The sequence below is a fragment of the Sphaerodactylus townsendi genome, linkage group LG03 (genome assembly GCF_021028975.2).
Source record: "Sphaerodactylus townsendi isolate TG3544 linkage group LG03, MPM_Stown_v2.3, whole genome shotgun sequence".
Classification (NCBI taxonomy): Eukaryota; Metazoa; Chordata; class Lepidosauria; order Squamata; family Sphaerodactylidae; genus Sphaerodactylus; species Sphaerodactylus townsendi.
In genome coordinates, this window is record NC_059427.1 from 71,140,698 (window position 1) to 71,166,614 (window position 25,917).

The 25,917-nt window shown below is 41.7% G+C and overlaps 1 protein-coding gene across 2 annotated transcripts in view; it reads left to right on the forward strand.

Annotated features, from left to right (window-relative positions):
* The window catches only part of LOC125429949 (TRAF interacting protein), a 39,735-nt gene extending 14,933 nt beyond the window's left edge, over positions 1-24,802 (forward strand). For both annotated transcript variants that reach the window (XM_048491563.1, XM_048491562.1), the window contains exons 6-16: positions 132-259; positions 4,747-4,841; positions 11,710-11,823; positions 12,760-12,847; positions 13,528-13,617; positions 14,000-14,088; positions 14,889-15,044; positions 15,802-15,847; positions 18,703-18,828; positions 19,457-19,507; positions 20,489-24,802. In XM_048491563.1, coding sequence (XP_048347520.1) covers positions 132-259; positions 4,747-4,841; positions 11,710-11,823; positions 12,760-12,847; positions 13,528-13,617; positions 14,000-14,088; positions 14,889-15,044; positions 15,802-15,847; positions 18,703-18,828; positions 19,457-19,507; positions 20,489-20,614 — 1,109 coding nt within the window. In that variant the 3' untranslated portion in view covers positions 20,615-24,802. The remainder of the gene's footprint in view (positions 1-131; positions 260-4,746; positions 4,842-11,709; positions 11,824-12,759; positions 12,848-13,527; positions 13,618-13,999; positions 14,089-14,888; positions 15,045-15,801; positions 15,848-18,702; positions 18,829-19,456; positions 19,508-20,488) is intronic.
* The last annotated feature ends 1,115 nt before the right edge of the window (positions 24,803-25,917 follow it).

Sequence of the window (25,917 nt, forward strand, 5' to 3'; positions counted from 1 at the left end):
TCAACCCAATAACTTGGATAGCATTTCTAAATCTTTGAAAAGTTCTATGTGTTTCTTTCACAGGTCAGATTCCTGTCACTAGTCCAGAGGTGTACAGACAGACTGATTATAAGTACCATGTTTTATTTCAGAAAAAGAGCAACGGGATTGCCAGTCTGTTGTGGACTCACTGAGGGAAACTCTGGATGTTCGGAATGCCACCATTGAATCTCTTCAGAAAGCTGCATCTGACATGGAGATGTTGTGTTCTACTCTCAAAGTATGTCCAGTTTTCTTATACTGACGTTAAAGTGGTTGGACTTGATTTTCTGTACAGATGTGAATATAGCACTATTTCCCATATTTCTAGGACAAACTGAGAGATTATATAGTAATTCATATCTTGAATAAATTGCATGGTATCACTTCTAACTTGCAAGATCAGCATCCAGGGATAATACAACTTTTAACACTTGGCAGCATATATAAAGGATAGGTCCACTAAAAGCCAGGCTATTAAACCTTCCATCTTAGAGAGACACTAGGTCATTGAAAAGTGCTGGCACTTGGATTTGTTCCCACTTGACCTAATATGAAAAACCCCTGTTCTGCCTTCCTGTTCTTGGAAGTCTGATTTTAGGCTGCAATCCAAAAATGGGGTGGGAGGAGCCAAATCTGCATTGGATGTGGCATGATCCCATGCTGGCATCAGTGCCATCAACACCGCGCAAAGAGGCAGAGACACTAACTAGGGGGGCACGGGGGAGACACAGGGCTCTGTGATGCCAGATGTAAGCCCTCTGACCAATCCTATAAAATATATATATTTCTCACAGCAGTATATTTCTGCTTTAAAATCATATTGGCAAAAGCCAGTTGCCAAAAGCACTCCTATGGGTGTAGGTAGCAGCATGTCAAAAGGTCAAAACTACTTTAACAAAAGCTAAGATAATGAGTTACTCCAGCATAACTTGGAGGCCTCATTTGAGTCACGAGAATGCTTGATTACCACACCTTGCTATAGAAACTGTTAAAGACAAAGAAGATGGAAAGCTACATTAGCATCAGTTGCTGAATTTCACTATCTCTTCTAGCAACAGATGGTTCCTTCCTTGCATTTCCCCAACCTATAGATATGATCTCCCTACAAGAAGACCCCATCCTGAATCAATCAAGCCTCATTCAAATCTGAATACTGAAGGCAAAGACTGTAAGAGTTACTTTGCATAAAGCCATTCTGTGCTTCCTGACTTAATCTAGGACCAATTGACTCCCATTGTCCCAAGGTGTAGAACAATAGAAGAGTCGCTAATTAGCTCACCCAGCAAGCCCAGCATGGGAAATTCCAGAGAATTTAGAAAAAAGGAAATTTAAAACTCATTTGTTCCCGCCTCTTCCTGGGCAAAAGAGTATAAAAGGTCAGTTCACCCTAACACATGTGCTCATTACTAGCCTGTACCTCTCTTGGTCTGGTCAGTTTGAGACACGATATCGTCCTTCGCTTGGATTCAGATGCTGGTCATTTGAAATCCTTGCCTTCTACAAGATCTTCTTCAGCTGAATTTAGGTAACGTATTTCCCTGAAAACCCCCCTCCATTTCTATCATCCAAATCTATCTTTTAAAACCTTTTTTATATCTTAGGAACTTGAATGTATGTGCTCTTGTGTCTCACTGTGTGTTTGTATTTTTAAACAAATTTATATAAATATTTTAAACTCAATTTGGACTCTTGCTTCTCTGTGGAATATCAATTGCCAGAATTCCTTCCCCGTAGATACAGTCTAAAAGATCCCCTCTCGGCCCCTCTCGCTGCCAACGTGAGCGTTCATTCCCCTTTGCTACTTTTAAAATCCTATGTGTGCTGTTTACACTTTTAGCAGCTGGTGGAGAATCCCTTTAATAAAACCCTTGCCCCTGTTAAGGCCGTAACACAGAAGTCTCTCTTCCCCCCCAACCCCCAGTGCAGTTGCTTCTGCACCAGAGGAGGCCACACTGGCATAAAGGGGGCTGGGGACGGACCCGACTTTAGTCAGCTTGCAGAGAAGTTTTGGACCGGGAGCATTCCCCTTCAGCAGCGCAGACTTATGCCACCAAAAAGTGTGGCCTAAGCTATATCCTTCTTTGGGTTTTCCAAAGAGAAAATGAGTTTTTCCTTCTCCCCCAGCGCCCATGCCACCAATTGCCTCTTTGGAGGCATCACTGCCGTGGCATCCCCAGCCACTGCTCTACCACCACCACCCCTCTTGAACTGGGCTGCCTGGCTTCCACTGAAAAATGATGTCACCTTCTTAGTGACAAATGCTGCTTGTCAAGAACCGAAATGGATAAACAGAAAATTTAAAACTCATGATGAAATGAAACCTGCCCCTTGTACCAAACTGACCTTCTGGGAAGATAGTTAATATGTCCCTGTACAATGTTATGATTTTGAGATGGAAAGGAGAAGCCGAAAATATAATTTATCCATGTGAAACTTGAAGACCTTTAAATGAGAACTGCTCCAACAATATGTGCTTTTTTGCAGTGATATGAATGAAATGTTAATTATAACTACTTGTTTCTTCATTTAGATGTCTACTAATAAGGGTGCTATTTACTGAATTGGCCAGAAGGACAGGATTTGCTTGCTTGTGTTGGTTTTTAAATGATGTGGCATTTTTAGTGTACACATTTGGAGGGATGCTGGAAGGGGGAGGTCTCTCATGCTTATCATTCCTGCTTCCATAATGAAGGGATACTGGATGCTGCAATGAGATGCACTTTATTTGGTAGTTTCCCTGGCCAGGTAGATGCTGCTGCAGCTTTTTGAAAGCACTGGGAGCTATAAATGCTGCTAATTTAATTTCTGACCAACTCTTCTCCACTTAAAATCTATTCCTATTCTGTCCTATTCCTGATATTTAGAACTGTAAGCAAATCTGTTCCAGTACTTGCCGTCGTACTGTAAAATAGATCCATTTTTACTTTTGATTCTTGCTATACTGTGGGATCCATTTCTAGCAATTACAGGAATTAAATCCAAACTATCTGTCTGGTCTGGCATTATGGGATGTTAGGGATGCATCTCACTGCAAGATGTTGAATTTTTAGCTGCCAGTTGAGAAGCAATAAAGTTGCCACGTTCAAATGAGTTGTAAAAGCTGTAGGGGAGTAGAAAAGAGGTTCCACCTGTGCCAGTCAGCATGAGCCCTCATCAGGTTGTAAGCATTTTATGTTTGGTAACTGGATGAAAGGCTACGATGGTCTGTTGCCAAATGCATTTTAGATTCCATCACATTCTGCACCGACAAGAGCTTTAATATCTTTTTGCACAATTTCTAGTCGTTGATGAGTCTTTTCTCTGAAGTCTGATCAAACAGCATTGCTCTTTTCTTAGTTTTCAGCGCTGAGGGAAAGCAGACAAGGCGCCTTTGAAGTGTGTGTTAATCTGACCAGCCCAATCAAAGCCTGAGAAATCACAAGAGTATTGAAGAAGATTTTCTCCCCTTCAAATCTGTCAAATCTGTGCAGGTCCCTTAAAGGAAACTATGGTGGATTCCACACAAGACAAACATAACAGGTTTAGGCACAATACAAACCAGAGGTTTTTTGGTGGGGGGCTTTGCCCAGGTTCCGTCCCCCAAACGAGCCTGCCCTGTTTTATGTCCCTCAACCCTGGATTTTCAAAAATCACTGAATCAGCTATCTTTTTGCAAAATCCTGGGTTGGAGCTGCTCTCACGCAAACAGCCAGGCAGGATGCGCTTTATTTTCCTCCTTTCCACCACGCCGTCCACATTTCAGGGAGAATCCATCTACCATTGCCCAGCCATTTCAGGGAGGCCCCTTTTCCTTTTTTTTTTTAACTTTGTGTGGTGCACATGCACAGCTATACAGGTGCAGCCAATCATATTGTGGGACAGTCAGCATGGCTGCGGGGGATCATTTCTGCATGTTGCAGGAAATTTAAAAAAGAGAAGCGTCTCCATGTGAAGCCACAAAAGCAACCCGGATTGTTTCCACAGGGTCCAGTCGCTGCCTGCATGGCACACATGTGAACGGGAAAAAGGAAAACATGTTCCTTTCATAACGACAGCAACCCCTTACACATTTGCTGTGCAGAATTGACCTATGCCTCAGTATAATTTTGCAAGCTGCTGTTGCATAATTTAATGCAATTGTCACTTGAAGACTTGGAACTGATTTATGTGTTACCTACAAATAATTGTTAAAGCACTATAATGTGGTAGTGATTTATTCATGAGCAGTGGAAAGAGAACTTGAGCAAGCTCTTTTCCTGATCACAAACGAGGAAGGAGCTATAATTTTGCATCTTTCTTCCTAACATATTGTGCTTCTTCTGTTGGCTATACCACTTGCATGAGCAGTTATTTGTAGATAATGTGTGAATCAGTTCAGTCTTCAAGTGGAAATTCCTTAATGATTTTTCTTACTGTATATTGAAAGAATTGGGATAGAAATGGGATGAACAACCGCACAGATTGGAAGGATCTGCAAAAAAATAATGTGTCCTTCCTTCCTGGAACTGACTGTCTCACTTCTGAATTGTAACTTGGATAATTACCTGTTTCTGAAGATGTCATGGTGGATCCAGGACTTAGAGTGCACCAAGTTCAAGTATGGAAAGCAGAGAGGATGATTTCAACTGTATGGGATTTTGAAGCCATCTTGATCCTGGTAGCAGGAGCATTGAAGGTGGCTCAGAGTTCGATAGTGGGTTCCCATGGAGCTGCCTTCCAGGCACTGATGGTGTGTCTCCTTCTCAGAAACAGATGAAATATCTGGATCATCAGCAAGAGGAAGCTAAGAGTGCAAAAGAAGAAGCCCGAAAACTGCGAAATAAACTGAAAACTCTGGAGAGGTTAGAACATGAGCTTTGCCTATCTTTTTTTTTTTTTTTTGTATGTGTGGTGATTAGGTCGGGATAACATTTTCACCTTTCTGGACCACTTTGGGTTACAACCTATTGGAGTTACAGTTTTTTAACAAATGGCTTTCAGTTGGGTATTTGCACATAGGGGCAAAAAATCCAAACTTCACATACACGCTACAGGGGTCAGTTCTATCAGTCACAGACCAGGAAAGGGATTTGGGCGTCTTAGTTGATAGTTCCATGGGAATGGCAACTCAATACATGGCAGCTGTGAAAAACTTTTTGCTGGGGATAACTAGGAAAGGAGTTGATAATAAAACTGCAAGGATTGTCATGCCCTTATATAAAGCCGTGGTGCGACTGCACTTGGAGTACTATGTTCAGTTCTGGTCACCACATCTCAAAAAGGATATTGAAGAGATAGAAAAAGTGCAGAGAAGGGCAACAAGGATGATTGAGGGACTGGAGCACCTTCCCTATGAGGAGAGGCTGCAGCGTTTGGGACTTTTTAGTTTGGAGAGGTGACGTCTGAGGGGGGATATGATTGAAGTCTATAAAATTATGCATGAGGTAGAAAATGTTGACAGAGAATTTTTTTCTCTCTTTTTCACAATACTAGAACCAGGGGGCATACATTGAAAATGCTGGGGGGAAGAATTAGGACTAATAAAAGGAAACACTTCTTCACGCAACGTGTGATTGGTGTTTGGAATATGCTGCCGCAGGAGGTGGTGATGGCCACTAACCTAGATAGCTTTAAAAGGGGCTTGGACAGATTTATGGAGGAGAAGTCGATCTATGGCTACCAATGTTGATCCTCCTTGATCTGAGATTGCAAATGCCTTAACAGACCAGGTGCTCAGGAGCAACAGCCACAGAAGGCAATTGCTTTCACATCCTGCATGTGAACTCCCAAAGGCACCTGGTTGGCCACTGCGAGTAGCAGAGAGCTGGACTAGATGGACTGTGGTCTGATCCAGCTGACTTGTTCTTATGTTCCTATGGCTGTAAATGGAAGTCAGGAAGTTGCAGTTGAGATATTGCCTCACTACTGCAGGTGTGTGTCACAGGACAACCTGCTCTAATTTCCATTTGTGGGAGGGCAGACAGTTCAGCAGTGGCTGTATGTGCACATTCTTGTGCATAGTTTTCACAGGTAGAAAGATGAAATAATGTACAAAATCTTGTACAAGTACTCAAATGTTGTTTGTTTTGTTTTACACAGGCTTGCAATAGTAAAACTTTATCCTATCTTTGCAGCAGTCACAGTGGAGATGAAACTGATGAGAGGTTTTATACCTACTGTCAGTTCCACTGCTTCCTTGTAGCTTGTGCAGCAGAACTACATTTAGCCCTGTGCACAAACAAATGGGGGAGGCGATTGAAAGGGCAGAACGCATAGAAGAGAAGCAGTTGCACAGGAACAATGCAGATGTTAGAAACCTCCCTGAAGTTTCTATAGGCATCCAACAAGATGGGACTGAACCGCAGAAGACTCCCCAGAACTGTTTTTCACCAACCCACACCTGTTCTTGTATGTTGTGCTGTCTTGTATATGCAGCAAAAGGTTCCACAGAAACTGCAGGTATAAGACAGATAGTGGACATCCTTGCTTAATTATTTTTAATACATTGTTCCTTAATTCTGACTGAAGCTCTCGTTTGTGAACACCTAGCCATTATCCATTTTAGGAAACTGATACTAAAGTTAAACGTTCTTGAATGATATACCGTAATAAGAACTTCTAATCTGTCACAAGTTCTTTGCGGAAATAGAGCAACTGGCATTTTACTTTAACATCATTTTTAAAAAATATTTGATTATATTTATACCCTCCCATTCGCAGCAGAAGCCAGTCTCAGAGCAGCTTACATGCAAAAAATCAACCATAATTCCAATTATGTAATATAAAATTCCCTATCTACACAGGTGGCAGTTTATTGGGTATCCAAAGGATCCCAGCTTGCAATTTATTTTATCCTTCTCCTGACATAAAATTCTTTCCCAATTTATTGAGTCAGGGAGTACACAAGTTGGAAATGTACTAGGTGAAATTAACAGGATTGCAAAATAAATTACGAGTTAAAATTAACTCATTAACCCAGCCAGTTGAAACCAATCAGACTAACAGATAGCCTCAACCAAAAGCATGGTGAAACATCTCTGTCTTGCAGGCCCTGCAGAATTGATTAAGGTGTCCAGGGCCCTCATGTCAGCCGACAGAGAGTTCCACCAGGCTGGAGGCAGAGCGGAAAAGTCCCTGGCTCTGGTTGAGGCCAACCTGATGTCCTTGGGGCCAGGGACCGGAGGAACGAAGCACCCTCTGTGGGCAATACGAGGAGATGTTTTGAAGATACAAAATTAATAAAGTTAATGCATAATTAATAATAAATAATTTAAGTGTGTCTGATCAATATTAATATTACCTTGCATATAATCTTGTTGCTAAAGTAGTTCACAGAATTTTATTTTATTTTTTTTTATTTATTAGATTTTTATACCGCCCTATCCCCGAGGGGCTCCGGTGATAGTTTAGTAAGGGTACCAGCAGATACGATTGTAAACTAGATTTGGGTCTCATCATGCATTCCTCTAAACCACCTCTGACTTTCTGCTTCTTATATCATAACCTCTGACATTCTACTAGGCCCTCAATCTAAATATATCCTACACTGTAGGGAGTCAGTGGAAGGAACATGGCTCCAGTTGCCTGTGATGTCTGATCCTTCATCCAAAACCTTGGCAATGTAAACTACATGATACTCTTTGCTACAGACAGCCTCATGTCTGATTTTGTTTGCTGCAGGGACTTTATTTAATATCTATAATTTCTAATCTTGGGACAATGTAATTCCACACATAAGAACATAAGAAATAGCCTGCTGGATCAGACCGGAGTCCATCTAGTCCAGCATTCTGCTACTCGCAATGGCTCACCAGGTGCCTTTGGGAGCTCACATGCAGGATGTGAAAGCAATGGCCTTCTGCTGCTGCTGCTCCTGAGCACCTGGTCTGCTAAGGCATTTGCAATCTGAGATCACGGAGGATCAACATTGGTAGCCATAGATTGACTTCTCCTCCATAAATCTGTCCAAGCCCTTTTTAAAGCTATCCAGGTTAGTGGCCATAACCACCTCCCGTGGCAGCATATTCCAAACACCAATCACACGTTGCATGAAGAAGTGTTTCCTTTTATTAGTCCTAATTCTTCCCCCCAGCATTTTCAATGAATGCCCCCTGGTTCTAGTATTGTGAGAAAGAGAGAAAAATTTCTCTCTGTCAACATTTTCTACCCCATGCATAATTTTATAGACTTCAATCATATCCCCCCTCAGACGTCTCCTCTCCAAACTAAAAAGTCCCAAACGCTGCAGCTTCTCCTCATAAGGAAGGTGCTCCAATCCTTCAATCATCCTTGTTGCCCTTCTCTGCACTTTTTCTATCTCTTCGATGTCCTTTTTGAGATGTGGCGACCAGAACTGAACACAGTACTCCAAGTGCGGTCGCACCACTGCTTTATATAAGGGCATGACAATCCTTGCAGTTTTATTATCCCCAGCATAGAGTTTGCCTTTTTCACAGCTGTCATGCATTGAGTTGCCATTCCCATGGAACTATCAACTAAGATGCCCAAATCCCTTTCCTGGTCTGTGACTGATAGCACTGACCCCTGTAGCGTGTATGTGAAGTTTGGATTTTTTGCCCCTATGTGCAACACTTTACATTTTGCTACGTTGAACTGCATTTGCCATTTCTGAGCCCACTCACCTAATTTATCAAGGTCCACTTGGAGCTCTTCGCAATCCTTTGTGGTTTTCACCACCCTACATAATTTGGTATCATCTGCAAACTTAGCCACCACACTACCCACCCCTACTTCTAGGTCATTTATGAATAAGTTAAAGAGCACTGGTCCCAAAATGGATCCTTGGGGGACACCACTCCCTACATCTCTCCATTGTGAGAACTTCCCATTTCTACCCACCCTTTGTTTCCTGTTCCTCAACCAGTTTTTAATCCATAGGAGGACTTCCCCTCTTATTCCTTCATTGCTGAGTTTTCTCAACAGTCTCTGGTGAGGAACTTTGTCAAAAGCCTTTTGGAAATCCAAGTAGACAATGTCCACCGGTTCCCCCTTATCCACATGTCTGTTTACACCCTCAAAGAACTCTAGTAAGTTTGTAAGACAGGACTTGCCTCTACAAAAGCCATGCTGACTCTTCCTCAGCAGGTCTTGCTTTTCTACATGTTTCATAATTTTATCTTTAATGATAGATTCTACTAATTTACCAGGAACAGATGTCAAACTGACTGGCCTGTAATTTCCTGGGTCCCCCCTAGACCCTTTCTTAAAGATTGGTGTGACATTGGCCATCTTCCAGTCTTCAGGGATGGAGGCAGATTTCAGGGATAAGTTGCATATTAATGTGAGAACATGAGCAATTTCATGCTTGAGCTCTTTAAGAACTCTTGGATGAATGCAATCTGGGCCAGGGGATTTGGTAGCATTTAGTTTATCAATGGCTGCCAGAACTTCTTCCTTGTCTACCACTATCTTCGCTAGTTCCTCGGATTCACCTCCTAAGAAGCTTGGTTCAGGTGCAGGAATTTTCCTCACCTCCTCTTGGGTGAAGACAGATGCAAAGAATTCATTCAGCTTCTCTGCAATCTCCCTGTCAGCTTTTAGCACACCTTTTGTTCCTTTGTCATCTAACGGGCCTACCGCTTCCCTTGCTGGCTTCCTTCTTTTGATGTACTTGAAGAACTGTTTGTTGCTGGTCTTGATGTTCGCAGCCATGCGTTCCTCATAATCCTTTTTTGCCTCCCTTACAGCTAACTTGCTTCTCTTTTGCCACCATTTGTGTTCTCTCTGGTATTCTTCATCAGTTAAGTTGGACTTCCATTTTCTAAAAGACATCTTTTTTTCCCTAATAATTTCCTGAACCTCCCTTGTTAACCATGGTGGCTTTCTTTTTGACTGGGTGCTGCCTTTCCTAACCTGCGGTACACATTCCAGCTGAGCTTTTAAGACTGTGTTTTTAAATAACCTCCAAGCACCTTGGACATTTTTGACTCTCTTGATTTTCCCTTTCAGCTTCCTGCGCACTATCCCCCCTCATCTTTGAGAAATTTCCCTTTCTGAAGGCAAATGTAACTACATTAGTAGTTGTCACTTGTTCGCATGCAGAGATACTGAATCTGACAGCATTGTGGTCGCTGTTCCCTATTGGCTCAACAACACTGACTTCCCGCACCAGGTCCTGGGTCCCACATAGAATTAGATCTAGGATCACATCTCCCCTAGTTGGTTCTACAACCATCTGCTCTAAGCCACAGTCATTTAGCATATCCAGGAATGTTCTCTCCTTACTATGACCTGAACATGCATTTTTCCAGTTTATATGGGGATAGTTAAAATCGCCCATTACCACGACATTTTTGCTTTTGTTGGCCTCTCTAATTTCTTTTTCCATCTCAGAATCCTCTTGTGCACTTTGGTCAGGGGGACGATAATATATTCCTAATGTTAAACTATGCTTCACCCCTGGTATTGATATCCACAGTGCTTCTGTAGAGGAATCAGCTCCCTTTGCATTGTCTATTTTATGTGACACTATGCTCTCTTTGATGTAGAGGGCCACCCCACCCCCCATACGCCCTGTCCTATCCTTCCTGTAGAGCTTGTAACCTGGGATAACAGCATCCCACTGGTTCTCCTCATTCCACCATGTCTCTGTGATGCCCACTATATCAATGTCCTCCTTCAAAACTCTGTACTCCAGCTCCCCCATTTTAGGTCGAATGCTTCTACTATTAGCCTAGAGACACTTGTATACTCTGTCTCTGTCCCTAACCTGGGATTTATCTGTTTTGCCCTCTAGCCTTTTGTAGACACTATCACTTATCACATTGCTATGCTCCTCGCTTGTATGTGGTTGATTTAGAAAAACCTCCCCCCATGGACTCTGTATTCCGAACCGAAGTCACCTCAGCTCCTGTCGGCTTTCCCCCAAGGATCAGTTTAAAAGCTGTTCTGCCACCTTTTTAATGTTGAGCGCCAGCAGCCTGGTTCCTCTTTGGTTAAGATGAAGCCCGTCCCTTTTGTACAGGCCTGCCTTATCCCAAAAGGTTCCCCAGTTCCTGACAAATCTGAAACCCTCTGCCTTACACCACCTTCTCATCCACGCATTGAGACCCTGTATCTCCTCTTGCCTAGCTCACCCTGCGCGTGGAACAGGTAGCATTTCAGAGAATGCCACCTTGGGGGTCCTGGATTTTAACCTTTTTCCTAGCAGCCTAAATTTAGCTTCCAGAACCTCCCGGCTACATTTCCCAATGTCATTGGTACCAATGTGGACCACAACTGCTGACTCCACCCCAGCACTGTCTAACAGCCTATCTAGACGAGCGTGACATCCGCAACCTTCGCACACAATTGAAGGACATTGCTGTGTATCTGAGCCTAGATATGGTGAGAGGAAAGTTCTTAGTATCCCGTCATGGAAGAAGAAGGGGAGGAGTTTGGATTTATACCCTGCCTTTCTCACCTGTAAGGAGTCTCAGAGCGGCTTACACCCTCCTTCCGTTCTCCCCTCTCAGCAGGCACCTTGTAAGGCAGTTGGGGCTGAGAGAGTTCTGAGAGAACTGTGACTAGCCCATGGTTTCCCATTACACTTCATGTGGTGGAATGAGGAATCAAATCTGGTTCTCCATATCAGAGTTCACAACTCTGAACCACTGCACCATCCGCAATAGATGTCAAACTGTTGTTACATTTTGCGTAACACAGCTTGGCTGCCATGGTACTACTAAAAGTCGCTAAACCTGTCTTCCTTCCTTCCCTCCTTCTTTCCAGGATTGAGCTGTTACTGCATGGCCAGCGTCCAGAAGTGGAAGATATGATTCGTGATATGGGAGCAGGGCAGGCGGCAGTGGAGCAGCTTGCAGTCTATTGTATTTCACTGAAAAAGTAGGCACGGGTGTTCGCATGTGAATTCCCCAAACCAGAAGGGCAAAAAAAAAAAATCAACAGCTTAGGCAGCATATTCGGTTATGCTCCAGATATATGGTCAAATATAATTAAGGTGGCATAGATGGAAGATTTCAACACAGCAAGTCTGCTGTTGTTGCTTTACTGACACATTCATTGCTATGGAAACAGCCTTCAGAGTTTTGCTGGAGTGCTTAGGAGGTGACTGTTTGATGCAAACCAAGGGGACAAATGATGGTCATGATTCTAAGGAACTGTGGCCCCTGAATATTTCTCCTATGCAAAGCAGACTATGGTGTAGCCTCCAGTCCAGTCGTGTTTGTCAGAGGTCTTTCTATTTATACCGCGCATATTTCACAGTTTGTTCAGGCATTATCTCACAGCGAATGGGCAATCACGACTTTTATTACTAAGCTTCAGCATGAAGTACCTGCATTGTAATTAGTAACTTCAGTACTATTTTATAATAGCATTAAAATGTTTTCAGAACCACCTTTTTTTTTAAAGGCAAGTGTTACATATCACTTCAGTAAGGAGGCTGCACATTGTGACAGAACATTGTTCAAACTCTTTGCATCTTGACATAGAAATATCACTTCTACTGTTTTGGTGGCTGCCCAAAAAGGCAGAGTTTTGCCTTCCCTTTCTCCACCCCCCTTCTCCCCCCGCCAAAATGCATGTTTTCTCATGTGCTTTGTAGTGTGGTCGTGTTCCTAACACTGCGTACATGCGTGTTGGCTTGTTGTGCACTGTTTTCTCTCTAAATGTGCATAATAGAAACTTCTGCAGCCTCAACTTCTGCAAACTTAAGCTGTGAATTGACTATCTTCAGTCTAAATTTGATTACTGGCTCTAGGAAAGAGCTTCTTGCTTGGAAGCCTGTATCACAGATTGACTAATTTAAACCTTTCCCAGGGAATATGAGAACCTGAAGGAGTCTCGAAAAGCATCAAATGAGAAAATGGAGAAGTTGAGAAAGGAGTTGCTTTCTTCAAACCACAAGGTAACAGGAGAGTGACTGTGGTGAAGACATATTACTGTGGCACCTGTGTACAACTGTTACACAGAATCATCACCTAAATAAATTATCTAGCACAGTTTTTGTCCAAACAGTTAATAACTATGAGAGAAGCTAGTGGTTTTACCAGGAAGTTCAGATGCAGTTTCCCTATGCCTGATGTGTGGCAAAGGCATGTTGAGAAATCTGCCTCCATAGCCCAGTAACACTGTTGCTATTCTTTAGTATGGATTCCTCCAGAATAAACATCAAAACAGCAAAGGCGCATTATTATGCACAGAGAATTGCTCAAGGCCAGCCTTCTGTCCTAAATCAAAGAATATCTGTTTCTCTTCTGCTGAACATATTATTCTGTATTAGTATCAAGAAATTGTACAGCGGGTGCGGGAATCTTGGAGGAGAGAGCAAAAGTTTAAGGATTGTCCTTTTGATTAGCTCTTCTCTGGAGTCTGATGAATTAACTTAGCACTCCCCCTGCAGGTGGCATGAAAGAATGAAACCTTGGGCAAACCTTTCACAAAAATGCTTGGGTTAACTACCAGATTTTTTTGAAAAATTGAACTTCAGACTCTTAAAGGTGTCACATCCATTGTAAATATTGAAGTGAAACCTTTGCTGTAGATTTGCCCCATACTATGTTCTGATACCTAGTTTTTGACTTGTAGATACAGAAAACTGTTCTGGAATTACAGAAAACAAATGAAGAATTGAAAAGTTCCCAGACAGATCTGAGAAATGCAGATAAAGAGATCATGGTAAGAACATTTCTTAAACCCATAGTAGATGCTCCGTGTTTGAGACCCTACAGTTGCATTCTTGCCCTCTTCCTTTTTATTTTTGCCACTTTTTAAATGTTTTGCCTCGTAGAGTTTTCAAGGGAAGAGACTTTGGGAGGTAGTTTGCCACTGCCTGCCTCTGTGTCAAGACCCTGATGTTTCTTGTTGGACTCCCTTCCAAAAACCGGCTAGAGCTGACCCTTCGTAGCTTCCAAGATCTGACAAGATTGGGCTGACCTGGGCCAATCCCATTAGGGGTCCCACCTTACAGTCCAGCTTTTTTTTCTAATCTTGCTTCATCACGGAGGGAGCAATCTTTTTCTGAGCATATTCTCTCTTTGTGGTTTTACTTTTCTTTTAGAGTCTGAAGAAGAAGATCGAAATCCTGCAGGATACCCTGAAAGTACCATCTGTAACCAGGGAAGCACTCAGTCGGCTTGTTTCTGAAAGGTTTGCATTGCGAAGATGCAATAGAGAGAAACGATGCCAACAATACTGTACAAAAGAAGGAGAAAGTTGGATGCTTCAGAGCAGTCCCCCGAAACACGGGGTTAGATCTAGTGGTTTTTTGGCTGCACTCCCTTCCCTCAGAAGTCCTTTCCAACCCTAGGAAAAGAATTGTGGGACCCAGATGGACTAGCAGCCACACAGGCTGGAGGGCTGTAGTGAGGAGAGGGAAAGAAGTGTTCTCTTCTTTTCCCTTCCCCCAACCCCTTTTTTCTTGGCAATAGATGTAGCTGGTCAATCAGTATGACTTTTGCTGCTTCTCTGTACAGTAACTTGGCAACTGAACTGAATCAGGATGCTTCGTTGCAACTTTAAGTGTTATCTTGGAAGTGGTAGTCCTGACTTGAATGGGGCTTTCTACTTTTAGATAGATGTGTTTAGGATCAAAATAATGATTTCCTTCCAGGCTTGAGAAACTTAGTGTAACTACAACCATCTTGAAGGGTGGGATGCGAATGTTTTAACAAACAATATTTCATAATTTTTAGTAGCCTGTCTCCTATAACAAAATTAACTGAATGTATAATTTTCCCTAATCCTTGATCATGTGCTATCTCAGGCTTAACATGTACTGGTAGATTGATAAGTCAGGTAGATACAAAACCTAACGTGGAGCTATGATGTAGGCTTGACACCATATAAAGTAGCCTGGAAATAGAGAAATACACTAAGTGTAAATTTATAGTGTACAAACTAGTTGAACTACATGTTAATGGTGTTTTGGGTGTAATTTGATCTTTCAGCCCCACTCCCGTGGAACTGCTCAGTCCAAAGCTCCATCGGCCAGCTCACAGTGATGACATTGATCTGAATACCACTTTTGATGTGGAGACACCAAAGCACCAACCTCAGAAGATAGCCCCTGTGCCAGCCAAGAAATTCAGACTGGATAAAAAGTCGTGAGTCATGTTCCTTTGCTTCTGTGTGTGTCCTTGGTCCGACTGGCACTGCTGTTTCCACGCATTCTGCAAGCCGTTCTCCAGCCGTTTTGTGTTCCATGTTCATTGCTTTCAGCTGGAACATGTTGTTCAGAAGCTTTTTCATTTTTGCAGAAGAATGAAAGAAGCTACTGTGTTCCCAGGCTGCTGTAGATAGAAGCCAAACTTTTCTCCCGGCTTGGTTGCCTTGTCTCATTATCATTTTATTTATCATGCAGTTAGGGAAGAATAAGGAGTAGATGGGGAGGAGAAAACTGTAAAACTGAAGTTGTATTATTTGCGTATTCAGCAAACCTTCGGCCTTGTGCTAAACTAGCGTTTTTAATTTATGTTGCTTTTGACAAGCTCTTTCTGTCTTCTAGCGGAAGACAAAAAATATGAAGGGAGAGCCTTTCCTAATCTCCTTAAAGGGATGTAATTAGAACTTCAAAAAAATAGATAAGCGGTATTTTGGGGACAGAACACTGGAGCTCTCTACTGCTTCCTTTGCCTGTCATTCAAACCAGAAACTCCATTGGCTGAACAAAACGGGGGGGGGGGGGGCAGTTTTTTCCTGAGCAACCCACATGTTCATTATTTGTTTTTTAAAAAGCAAACATTTAAAAAGAGAAGATGTGGAAGCTGGGGTACATTTAATTCATACTTGAATTTTCAGAAACAATTACCTGTCTGAAAGTGGATCGGGTGATGTATTTATTTGTGTCTGTGTTTTTTTCAGGGCCTCTGTGACAAATCTATCAAGAGTTCTGAAAGCAACAGTAGAGGTATATTAATTTAGTAAAAACAAGCAGGGGTTCCATAAGGACTCATGGACTTGTTTATCCTGCTTCCCCATCAGACCTCATAGCCTCTCCCCTTTTTCTGTTCCCTTTTTTTCCTCCCCTCAATCAACCAATCCAACTTTATTTGCCTTCCCCAGTCATAAGCCTGCTAAATCCAAGCACTGGCATTCAGAAGTTCACTAACTTTGGATATAGAGGCTTCTACTGGTAGACCTCTCCATGAATCTGTCTATATATGTTTGTGGCCATCACTGCCTCTCTGGAAGTGAATTCCATGATTTAATTACTTGTTGAGTGCAGTAGTCTTTCTTTTTGTCTGTTCTTGACCAATTTGCCAAAAATTTCATTGGGTGCCATCAAGTTCTAGTATTATAGAAGAAGAAGAAAAAGCTCCCTCTATCCAGTTCTTGACCACATGCATAATTTGATAAACCTCTGTAATGTTTCCCCTTAGTTGTCTTTTTCTGTAGACTGAAAAGTCCCAGACTGTCCAGCATTTCCTCATAGGAAAGATGCTCCAACCCTCTAATCATCTTCGTTGTCCTTCTTTGTATTTTTCCAGTTTTACAGTGCCCTTTTGAAGAGATACAGTGATTTTAAAGTCTGGATCCGAGTACACTTTAAGTCAGATTTTCATAGCCTATTGTATCAACTGCTGTCAGAATCATGTCACTCTAAGTGGATAAGTATAATGGAAAAGAAATTAAACTCTATGGGTTTATCGCTGGACCTATGTTTCATTACTTCTGGCCCAGAAACCTATTATCCTATAAAAAGAAGCATCCTAGAGAATGAACAACATGAATTGTTGAGAGAAGCGGGCGCGAGTTGTTCCCCTGTCTCCTTAGGAATTAAATTATCACCAGGCAAAATGGCTGAATATTTATCTCTCCTTGAAAATCCAAAACATTGCAGAGTTTATTCATTGTTTTAATTCCCTTCCATCCTTTATGTTATTCGGGAGATTTCAGAGAATAGTACACATTCTGTTGGTCTGTCCAACTCACAGAGCATTGCATGAAAGATTGATCTCTCCTATCCTTGAAATAAAAAAGGAATATTGCAGGGGTTGAATGGATAAATTGTCTCCTCAACAATGATACAGCTGATGTTTGTGAAAGAGTTGCCAAGTTTTTGTTAGGAGCTACAGATAAATGTTGTACGTTATTGTAACAGGTTTCATGGATGGTTCAATTCTATGAACTGATTACATGTTTTGCACTTTTGTGCTTTATATTGATTTTAATACCAATAAAGGCTGAACGAATGAATCTGAGATACAGTGATCAAAACTGCACACAGTATTACAAATGAGGCCACCCCATAGCTTTATGAAAGGGCATTATAAAATTGGCCATCCTGTTTTCAATCCTTTTCCTAATAATTCCTAGCATAAGGTTTGGCTTTTTTCATTGCTGCCGCACACTGGGTCAACATTTTCATTGATCTCTCCACAGCATCCCCAAGATCTCGTTTGATCTCATTATCTGTCATTTTGGACACTCAATATGTCCTTTGACTTACAGAAACCAGGGCTTGAACAGCTTGGCGATATTATTGTGATTGCATAGCAGCCCCCAAATGGCCAATAAGATTTCAAAATGTAGTCTTTTGAGAGTTCAGTGGGCATTCACTTCTTAAAGCTATATATGCTGTTTATATTGGGGGAGAAGGTAAACCCCATTTTTATTTTTTAGATTTCAGGGTTTTTTTTGCACATCTGGGGATTCCTTCATGTTTGTAGAGTCTTTCTAATATCTAACCTTTGCTCTTTGTCCCTAATTTCTCTTCCTCGGATTTTTCAATCCATACTCCATGACCTGATTAATCTTTACCAGTTCCCCCTCATTTGACAGAGGGGGACAAGAATTTTCCTCATGTTGTTCCAAGGCAGCATTGGGGGGGGGGGGCAGTTCTGACTGGGGGAAGCAGAGAAGCCATGATCTATAGATGCAAATTCCTTTTATCCATGGAAAACTTCCAGTGGATCTGAACCACCAATATCTGAGCCAATGAATTCCACAAACATGAAAATTATCCCTTTTATTTTTTTTCTAGCAGCATTTAATATTCCCAGATCTTACTGTTTAATTTTACAAGGTAGACCAATTTACTTCATGCCTACTTCTAAATGTGTGCTAGCATTGTTAATGTCCATTTGGAAATAAAATTCTCATCATATGGGCGTTTATGAAGAATCATCAAAATCTTACACCAGACCTTATAGGAGAGAAGAGATTGCAATTAGAAACATGCATCCCCTGACCCTAATTTTACACACTGTGTCCTCCTGACTTTCTTGCTCTTTACTGGTTAAATTTACCAAAGGCTTGAGCGAAACTATTTCTCCTTTTTCTTTTTCATTGTTTTTGTATCCTCCCTTAATTGATTCTCAGTAGTCCTAAACTTTCCATGGCTCTTGGAGGCAATAAACAAGCCCAGGGAATCCTCAGAGTGTAAAACCCTTCTACCTTGTCCTCTCTCTTTTTCTTTTCTTTTTTCTTTATGCCATCATGTCACAGCTGACTTATGGTGACCTGGTAGGGCTTTCAAGGCCTTGGGAGGTGGATGCCATATCCTGCCTCTGCATTATGACCCTGGTATTTCTTGGAGGTCTGCGATCCAAATACTAGCCAGGGTCAGGACTGAGTGTGTGTGACTGTCCCAGGGTTACCCAGCAAGCTTCCAAGGTGCAAGTGGGGATTTGAATCTGGGGTTCCTAAGTTCTGACACCTTTTCCACTATACCACATTTGCTCTCACCTTGTCTAAAGGTGGGCCTATTTTTGGTGATATAGTTAGAAGATAAATAGTATAGATCTAACTCTTAAACTGCAGAGCTCTTCCGCTGATGCAGAAGGTGAACATCTAGAAGACTTTCTTCCTGCTTTCATCAGAAATTCGGTCCTGCCCAAGAGACCACCTGGGAGCAGCCAGCTGATGCCACACAGGAACATAGGAATTGTAAGTAGACAAGGGTCTGAACTTAACTAGTAGTCCTGTCCACTCATGTATTCATGCATGATGCAGTCAGGTAGAGACACAGGAGTTCTTCCCTGTGGGAATCTCATTCCCTGTGGGAGAATTTGCAGTTTTTAATTTTTAAATTTTTTTAAAAATACAACTCTCTTGTACAGAAGGTTCTAGTTATTTTCATGGTGTTGTCGCCTACTGTATAACTTATCATTTGGCTACACTCTAGGAGCTGTTGCAACAGGAAGGGAACATATCTTTTCCTCACAAGTTTCTGAAAAGGCTGGTATACAGGGAATTCTTCATTTTCGAGTGTTCTGGCTTCTGTGAAGCCCTATGATACATCGCTGATGGGTTTCAGTTAGCTTGGTAGTATGGCCAGAACTTCAGAAGGTGACTTGGCAGGCCTGGTACTTTTATTGCATAAAGTTTGGAAGCCTGATCTTGGACCACGCTAATATACATCCATGTTCTGTCCGCTAGGCCTTTGACATTCTCCAGCTTGTATGCCCATATCAACAATTCAACTTTCCTTGTTATGTTCAATGATAGATAGTTCTCTACAAGAAAGGACATGATGGTGTCTGCATTTATAACTACTGAATTATCTGTTTTGCAGGTGAGAATGGGCTATGATGGCCTAGGAGGCAGAACCAAATTCATACAGCCTGTATCCTTTTCCTAAAGGCTGATCTGAATGCAGTTTTAACTAGTGTTGAATCTAGGCTGAATTATACTTTCAGTTAATAAAATAAATGACAGAAAGTGGCATTTATGTAAAACAAACTCCAGCTTGAACGAAGGGATTTTTATTGCTGGAATTTGAGTGGTAAAGAGCAGCTGGGGGAAATGAATGTTTGAAACAAGCCCTACAGAAATACAATGATTAAAAATGTCTGCAAGGTCTGCAGTCTCACAATACCAGGATAAAGGTTCAATACCCCCTTATGAATTATTAGGTTATAAGCTTGTTCCCGCTGTGAAGATTGTAGAAGTGAAGTCCCTCATTCTTTAATTATGTAAATATATTTCCTAGTTGATGAAAAATAAGCACAGGCTGGTTCTAGCTCCCAGCTTCTACAGCAAAAAACCTATAATGAAAATTGGAAGCAAATTCTGTAGTAAGGCATATGTTAACTTCTTCATAGATTTATCATAACTGCACAATTTCAATTAAAGACTTGCTTTACAAGAAGTATCCTTTCTAGCAGAGCTGTGATCATAACAGGGGTGAAGGTTCCCTCCCTCCCTGGTCCCCATACAGACCAAAATAGCACTTAGCTCCCTATAATAAGCGACAATTTAAAGATGGCAGTATGTGAGGCTGGCAGCGGCAAGGTAGCACAAAGGCTATGATGGGGCTGTCAAATGATGCTTCAGGCAGATTGAAATAATGCTAGGTGAATGACTTGCCCAGTAACATCTCTCAGCAAGCCCCTGGCTGGTTGAAGAATGCTTGGCCACATTAACAGCAAAAACTTGATATTTTCCCCCAAATGGAGGCTGCGACTTTGATGTTGGTGGAAGGATTGGGAGGGGGGTGGTCTAATCAGTGCTCTCACGTGCATGGGGGAGGCGTTTCCAGTTTCTGTTTTCTTTCAGTTTTCCTGGAATACCCAGCCATCCTTTTCCTTAAGCTATCTAATTTCAGAGTATCCCTGCAGACATTCGCCCCCTGCCTGTGAAGGGCAAGAAAAAGAATGTTTCTAAGCAAACAATAGCAGCAGCTTCTGCTTCTGGCATCAATCAGGCTAAACTAGACTGTTTCTTTAAGTAACCATGGATTTCTTTAGCTGAAACAGCATCAGAGACCTGGAATCATCTGGAACAGCAGACGAGCATCATGGTGACCACTGTGCAGTGGACAGAACCCAGGAGAGGTTGAGGACTACTATGCTCCCCAGCTTTGGGTTCACATGGCATTTTTTTCCTGCAAATTGAGCATAGAAGAGCTGTCCTCCTATGCCGCTCACACTTATAAGGAAAAGACTAGACAAATTCAGTTCCAGGATTTCTTGGGCCTTTGAAGATGAACCATAGGAATGCAGCTCAGATAACTCGGACAGCAGTGTTAAGCTACAGAAGCACACAGATGCCATCAGCCACATCTATGCCATGGAATGCACTTCAAACTCTATAACAGGGAGAAAATTCTGCTGGCAGCTATCAAACTGTGCGGGTCTTTGAGTGACCTGAGAAAAGGCTCAAGACAAGCACTTGGGTAGTTCTTTTTCTAACACTACAAGTGCAAGATTATGCCTTCTGCCAAAAACCTTTCATATCTCTCTGAGCTGGTCAGTAGCCAAGAAAATGAGATTTGGGCTATTCTGGAGGGATTATTTGATTAGTAATTTATTTCTGCCTTCCTCTCACAGATCTGGGGTTAGAAATGCTGGTTCGTGCTTCAAAGTTTGTGCATCAGTAGGTTGGAATTCCTGCTCACAAAGTGAGACAAGTTTCATTGCAGCAAAATTCTTCTCTGGCTTGGATGGGAAATCTGAGCAGGAGAAATACCCTGCACCGTCCTCTTCTCTTCTGCTCCAGCTAATCCATTGCCCTGATGGGGTTTGGGGGGTGGCGGCAGCTGTGGCAAGAGGGGTGTCCTTTCAGTGTCCCCCCAGTCTTTTTATTTCTGTCTCTTCACTTCCCCAGCCACTGCCACAAGGCACGGTTGAATGATGTCTCCTAAGAACAGGAGGGCAGGTAAGGTGAAACAGCAGGAAAAACAATTGTAGATGGAGGGACATAGAACTCTGTGATGCTCTGAATGCATCAAGAACTTTGATTTCCTGCTCTGATAAAATGAGCTTTTGAACTATTTATCATCAACATTTTATTTTCTTTTACTGAAATTTAAGGAGAGCTGGGGAAGCTTGCCTATCTCAGGGGTGGCCAGCCTATGGCACTGCAGATGTCCATGGACTACAATTCCCAATTGGCCATGCTGGTAGGGGCTGATGGGAATTGTAGTCCATGCACATCTGCAGTGCCATAGGTTGGTCACCCCTGGCGTATCTCATCAACCTATTTTAGTACTGACTGCCCTTTCTGCAAGTAATTTATAATCTTTTTCACAAGGAATTATTTAACTGCTGAAGGAGCTCTTTGGACATAAGGCTTCCAGTCAAGAAGTGATAGTCTGCCCCTGTGGTAAATATAGAAGACATCTCCATTATATGTTGAAGTTTTTTGGTTAAATTCAAACCTATTCCAACCCTCATGGGTACCTCAACTATCTGGTTCTCCAGATACACAGCAGCCTTTCTGTCCATATTTTTCCTCTCCTTAAATTAACAGTGAGCTCTGGGTGTAGTTGAAGGTCAGATTTCTTTTTAGCTTGTAACATCCTATTATATTGGTTTGTTTTCCAATGGATTCTTTTCCTGGATTTCCTGCCTATGGCACAGAACCGTGAATGTATAAACTACCATTTTGCAGTTTATTTGCTTCATTGTCTTCAGAGAACATAGAAAAACATGCTCCACAAATTTTTGTGCAGTTCCTGAGGGATCCTCAATCAGTATTTTTCCTTTGTGATAGATTTGCAGGAGTTAGTGCTGTGTCTTTAAGCTACAGGAAAATGGGTTCCTGGCTTAATCTTTCCATAGAAATATCATTTGTATGAAGCAAATCTCCTTTGTGACATTGGTCAGATTCTCTTTCACTTGCCTTAAGTGATTCTGGCAGAAGGCAGTACTGGCTTTAGACTTAACTTAATTTTTCACATCTTACAGGAATTTTATAAACCAACTCCATTATAGTCGGAGAGTCACTATTTTTACAATGAAATGAAAAACTAGGCACAGATCCAGCAATCTTGTGTTTGGAATTCCTAGCTGGACATGCGTGCTCACACTAAATAAATATTGCAGAAAATGTGCCTCTTTGTTAAATTGAAGAAATGTAGACTTAAGCCTTTTGAGTCACTGCCACTGTATGCCATGGCTTTGCAAGCACAAATGATGAAATATACATCAGCATTTATGACAAAAGACTGTATAGCCTTCCTCCAAATGAAAATTTCTGATAGACTGAGGAACTAAAATTCTCTGGGAGCTGGAAAAGACCAAATGCCACTAGACTAGAACATTCCCTTTTCTTTTCATCACCATCCCTTGTAGAAAGATCAGTCAGTCAATTTATCTTCTTCCCAAAGTGATCAGGCACTGAATGGACACCAAGCCTGTTTGGGTTGGGTCCTGAAGATGAACTAGAGTTAGATGTTATCTACAAACTAGAGGCAACAAGGAGTGTACCTGTTTTTCATCAAATGATCTTGTGTATTCCTTGAATATGAGGGCTACCACATACAGACCAGAACCCATACCAAAAGTCTGGGTGGGGCAGACTGAAAATTAGGTCTATAAAAGTTAATAGACCACAAAAATCGTATTAGTCTGCCCATATACCCATATCCAGCAATTGGACAGTCTGCGGCACCCTGGTAGCCAAAAATAAATTTGTTTCCAGCTTACACTCTTTCCTGCCTAATTATTTAGTAGCAATTCTCACTGTATACTACCACGTGAATAGCTGTTTACATTATCATTAATTCCTCTAAGGAACCTGTAGTAATATACATGTATGTTATGCCATTTTAGCAACACAGCAATCCCTCTGAAGTAGCTGAATGATTGGAGGCAACCTGGTGATCTCTAGCTTACTACTTGCCTGCCCACTGCTAGGTCTTCTCAGTTCCTTTGCACATTAAGATATTGTTACATCCAACAGGAAGAGGGAGAAATGCTAAGTAGCCAGTTTTGAAACATCCATCCTGAGGAACAATTAAGTTATCCTAAAAATACCCGTTAGTACCTATTGTCCCATCAATACCTTTCAGTTAAGTATTGTGTTCAGCAAATACTAATAGATAGGTAAGATGTACCTATTCTTACTAAGTACTTTGTAGAGTCATACAGGCGCAATCAATGTCATAGCCAGGCTAAAAGGCCATCTGGCAGGAAAATATAAGCATATGACTGTTGGAGAGAAGGTGACTTCTTCAAAAGAGATTTAGAAACAGGATAATATTGGGAACCCACCTTAATATTATTTGCAATTCCAAGCCAACCCCCCCCCCCCCCCGGATAATATATCAACAGTTGACAGAAACAAATCAACTTTATTAATTTTCATTACAAAAGTGGGCTTTGCAGGTCATTGTCCATATGCTCCCAAGCATACTTACCAGTGGGAAAGTGACATAATCATGATGAACTCCTTTCCCCTCCAAGGCCTCCTATAAACCGGAGCTTATAATCTGGTTGTAGGGTGTGCTTAGAAACTGCAGTTAAAATAGCAGGACCATTGAGGTCTCTGCAGCCATCAATGTTACTGGTTATCCTAGTCTATTCTGCATTTCAATTTATTCCTATTTCTTCACAGAATGAACCAAGCCCGAGACATGAGATCTGACAAAAGGATCTGTTTCAGAAAAGGCTATTGTTGCCTTAAGGACAGTGTAGTTCTTCCCCCCTGCCCCCAAACAATTGAGAGTAATTCCTAATTATTTTACAGAGGATGAAATGAAAAGGTTGAGGTCTCACGTAATCTCTCTAAACCTTTTATTTGAATCTTAAACATTTTCCTATTCTGACTTTGTTGGATTTGTAGAATACTGAAGACAGGTCAAAACCAAAGAAAAGCAAACCTGTTCCTCTTGCACAGTTCAATGCTTAAGAATTGCTTTTTTGAGGAACCATATCCCTATCTCTTTGATCATGTACCTCAGTGGGGTCCTATGGCTTAAAGCAAGAACTGCTTTTAGACAAAATCTTGGCATTTTTTCCCTGCACTTATCTTCTTTTGCATCTATTGTTGGACAATAAGGTGAATTGAGATGGAATGGGATATTCAGGATCTGCTTTTTTCTTAAATCAATGACCATAGGCATTTTCTGTTGCAATGAAATTACTGAGACAAGGGCAAGCTCAGTTTTCACTTCCAATAAAATTTCATAACCTTTTTTTTCCAGACTTGCATGTTTTTCTCGGTATTGACTCATCTCTCCTAAGGGGAAGCTGTCAACTCCCATTTAGCCTCAAACCTTAAATTCTTCAATAACCAATTTTTTTAGAGCTGAGAGAAATCTTTGTTCAGGAAGAAGAATTAATATTGTTTATCTGAGCATTTGTCTGCAGTCTCAGGTGCAGAATCTTTAAGGCTTTATAGAGAAGCCAGAAAGGTGAAACAGATCAACTCCCCATACCAAATGGGATAAATTACAAAACTTGTATCATTTTGCTTTTCATTGTCAGAGAAATAATGTAGCTTACAAAAAGACCAAACTAATGCACTGCTTTCTTTCAATCTTTGGTTGTTGAGAATTCCACCATAAATTACCCACTCAACAAGAAAATGTCTTAGAATACTCTATAAATATATTCTATCCATACAGTGAACGAGGCCCCTTCTACACATGAAGAATAATGCACTTTCAATCCACCTTGCAGCAGGATTTAACTGTGTAGAATAGCAAAATCCATTTGCAAACGATTGTGAAAGTGGACTGAAAGTGCATTATTCTGCATGTCCAGAAGGTGCCTTCGTGAAGACATTTACCTGCTCTTTTCCTCCTAAGTTACTACACTGGCCTGGTTGGGAGACAAACTGTCAGAAGCCAAGGGAGATAACAGAGTAGCTTTGGTCTGTGATGTTGCAGCCCTAAGCAGAGTTAATTCTTTAGAAGTCAATTGGTTTAGAAGGGTATAACTGCTTAAGGACTGCACTATAAGTAACCTCATACAGTGGAACCTTGTTGTTCACCGGTAATGTGTCTGGCGATGCACAGTAAACACTGAAATTGGTGTACTCTGAGGTACACTGGTTTCACATGCACAATGGCACACCGGATTTTTGAAAAAGTCGCCTCGGAAGCCAAGGCAACCGACGATCACCAAGGCAAGGAAACAGCCGGGGGCAACTGGCGAAGACTGAAACAGGCGAACACCGACGGCAACGTATACCGAGGTTCCAGTGTACTGTTTTTTGCCCCTCTCTGATTGGTTGTGTACTGAGGCTGTACTGAGGCTTTGTGACATCACAATACTATGTCCCATCCTTTCCCCAAGGCACTCATGG